The sequence below is a fragment of the Hevea brasiliensis genome, chromosome 15 (assembly GCF_030052815.1).
Source record: "Hevea brasiliensis isolate MT/VB/25A 57/8 chromosome 15, ASM3005281v1, whole genome shotgun sequence".
Classification (NCBI taxonomy): domain Eukaryota; kingdom Viridiplantae; phylum Streptophyta; class Magnoliopsida; order Malpighiales; family Euphorbiaceae; genus Hevea; species Hevea brasiliensis.
In genome coordinates, this window is record NC_079507.1 from 37,631,549 (window position 1) to 37,633,875 (window position 2,327).

Consider the following 2,327-nt stretch of genomic DNA (forward strand, 5'->3'; position numbering starts at 1 on the left):
GCAGAGGTAATGGCGGCCCCTCTAAAAAGGCACATGTCAAAAGTTTGATCTCAAAGTACACGGCTGATATTGTATCTATTGTTGAAAGCAAATGTGAAGAAGCAATGTTCTCACTGATAAGAAGGATATGGGGGATGAGAAATTCAGATTGGATTATCGTCAAGTCTAAAGGGCTTTCTGGTGACATTTTGGCGATTTGGAACACTGATACCTTCCATGTTTTGTCCTGTGCTACTTTCAGTCGATGGATTATGTTACATGGTTCCTTTGTGGCATGCGACTTTGCAACTACCTTGTGTTTTGTTTATGGGCCATGTGACGTAAGTGATCAGCAACTCCTCTGGGAAGAAATGTCGAGAGAGTTATAGGCCTATCCTCCTTATAGGTGACTTCACCTAGGTCCTAAGTATCTGTGAAAGAAAGAGCAGTCAAGTTTCACGACAGGGTATGGGAAGCTTCTGTTCCTTCGCTAATAACTTGAATCTAGTGGAAATTAATCTTACTGGGAAATGTTTCACATGGAAGAGTGGAAACTCTATGAGAAGGATTGACAAAGCACTAGGCTCATGCCATTGGTTTCAAAAATTTCCACAGTTGTCACTCATCGGTCTCCCTAAAAGGCCCTCTGACCACAAACCGATTGTTTTCACGGCAGAGGAGCCGAATTGGGGACCCAAACCAATCAGATTCGTTGATATTTGGTGGTCCTGGCCCAAATTTAATAAAGTTGTTAAAGGTTTTTGGTCAGAAATTTCTCAATCTCATACTTCATTAGCTGTGAAAATGAAGTTGCCAAGACATAAGCTGAATGACTGGAATAAAAATGTCTTTGGACATATTGACCACACCATCTCTACCTTGAGATGGTCTATAGATGCATGGGACAATGTTGCCGAAAACAGAGCCTTATCAGAGTCTGAGCTTGAAATTGTCCAGCAACTAAGGTCTAATCTGCGATCATCGTCTTCAAGAAGTGAATGCATCTGGAGACAAAAGTCGAGAATTTCATAGTGTAAATTGGGGGATAGAAACACGAAAATTTTCCACATTCAATGCTCTAATAGATGGCAGAAAAACAAGATCAACACATTACGTGATAATGGGACAACTCTCTAATAAATCTTTGATTTAATTGGTAATTGTCAGGCACTTTGAAGCAAGATTTTGTTAGCACCTCCAATTCTCTTGTGAAGGCCACATTTAAATTATGCTACGCTTAATAGTCATGAGGCCTGCACTCTTGAAGAACCTTTCACCTTAGCGGAGGTAAAAGCAGCGGTTTGGCAGTGCGATGCCACTAAAGCCCCGGGACCTGATGGGGCAAACTTTCTGTTCTACAAAAGAGCTTGGCTGATCATTAAGGATGATCTATTTAAGCTTATCTATGATTTTTATGAATTAGCTACCCTACCCTCTAGCATATCCTCATATTTTCTTGTGCTAATTCCAAAAATTGCAGGGGCTTCAAAATGCAGTGAATTTCGGCCCATAAGTTTGATCCATGGGGTACATAAAATCATTGCAAAGTTGTTAGCAAATAGATGAAAATTTGTCATGGCATCCATCACAAGCCAAAACCAAAATGCCTTTATCAAGGGCCACCAAATCATAAACTCCTTACTAATTGCAAAATGAAATTGTGGATTACCATAAAAAGAAGCATAAGAGTTGTCTTCTCTTAAAGCAAGATTTTGGAAAGGCCTTCGATACTGTGCGGTGGTCAAACATCAGGAGAACAATGGAGTTTCTAGGTTTCAGGGAGAAATGGATTTCATGGGTCATGTCTTGCATCACAAACGTCAGATTTTCAATCTTATTAAATGGTAGCCCAACTGAAGAAGTGAGAATGCAGAATAGGCTTAGGCAGAGGGACCCATTATCCCTTCTTGTTTATCATTTCCATAGAGCCTTTGAGTCTCCTAATTGCTAAAGCATGTGACCAAGGTCTTCTTGAAGGAGTATTGGTAGGTAACAATGGAGTCACCATCTCTCATCAGCAATTTGCGGACGATACCCTCCTTTTTTGTCCTCCTGAACCTGGGTTTGTCTGTGTTCATGCAAGAATACTTTGTTGCTTCTATTTAATGTCAAGTCTCAAGGTGAATTTCCATAAAAGCATTCTGTTTGGAATAAACTTAGATCTTTTCTACAAGTAGTTGCCTCCCTTGCTGCAAGTTGGGACAATTGCCTATTAAATATCTCGGCTTCCCATTAGGTGTAAACCCGAAGAGATTCTCAACCTGGCTACGAGTAATCAATAAAATTGAAGGAAGATTATCCTTCTGGAAAGGCAAAATCTTGTCAGTGGCTGGAAGACTAATGCTCAT

The 2,327-nt window shown here is 40.3% G+C and overlaps 1 protein-coding gene across 1 annotated transcript; it reads left to right on the forward strand.

Moving 5' to 3' along the window:
• Positions 1 to 447: 447 nt before the first annotated feature.
• On the forward strand, positions 448 to 1,011 carry LOC110632227 (uncharacterized). Its single transcript, XM_021780369.2, has one exon. The coding sequence runs from the start codon at positions 448 to 450 to the stop codon at positions 1,009 to 1,011; it is 564 nt and encodes a 187-aa protein (XP_021636061.2).
• The last annotated feature ends 1,316 nt before the right edge of the window (positions 1,012 to 2,327 follow it).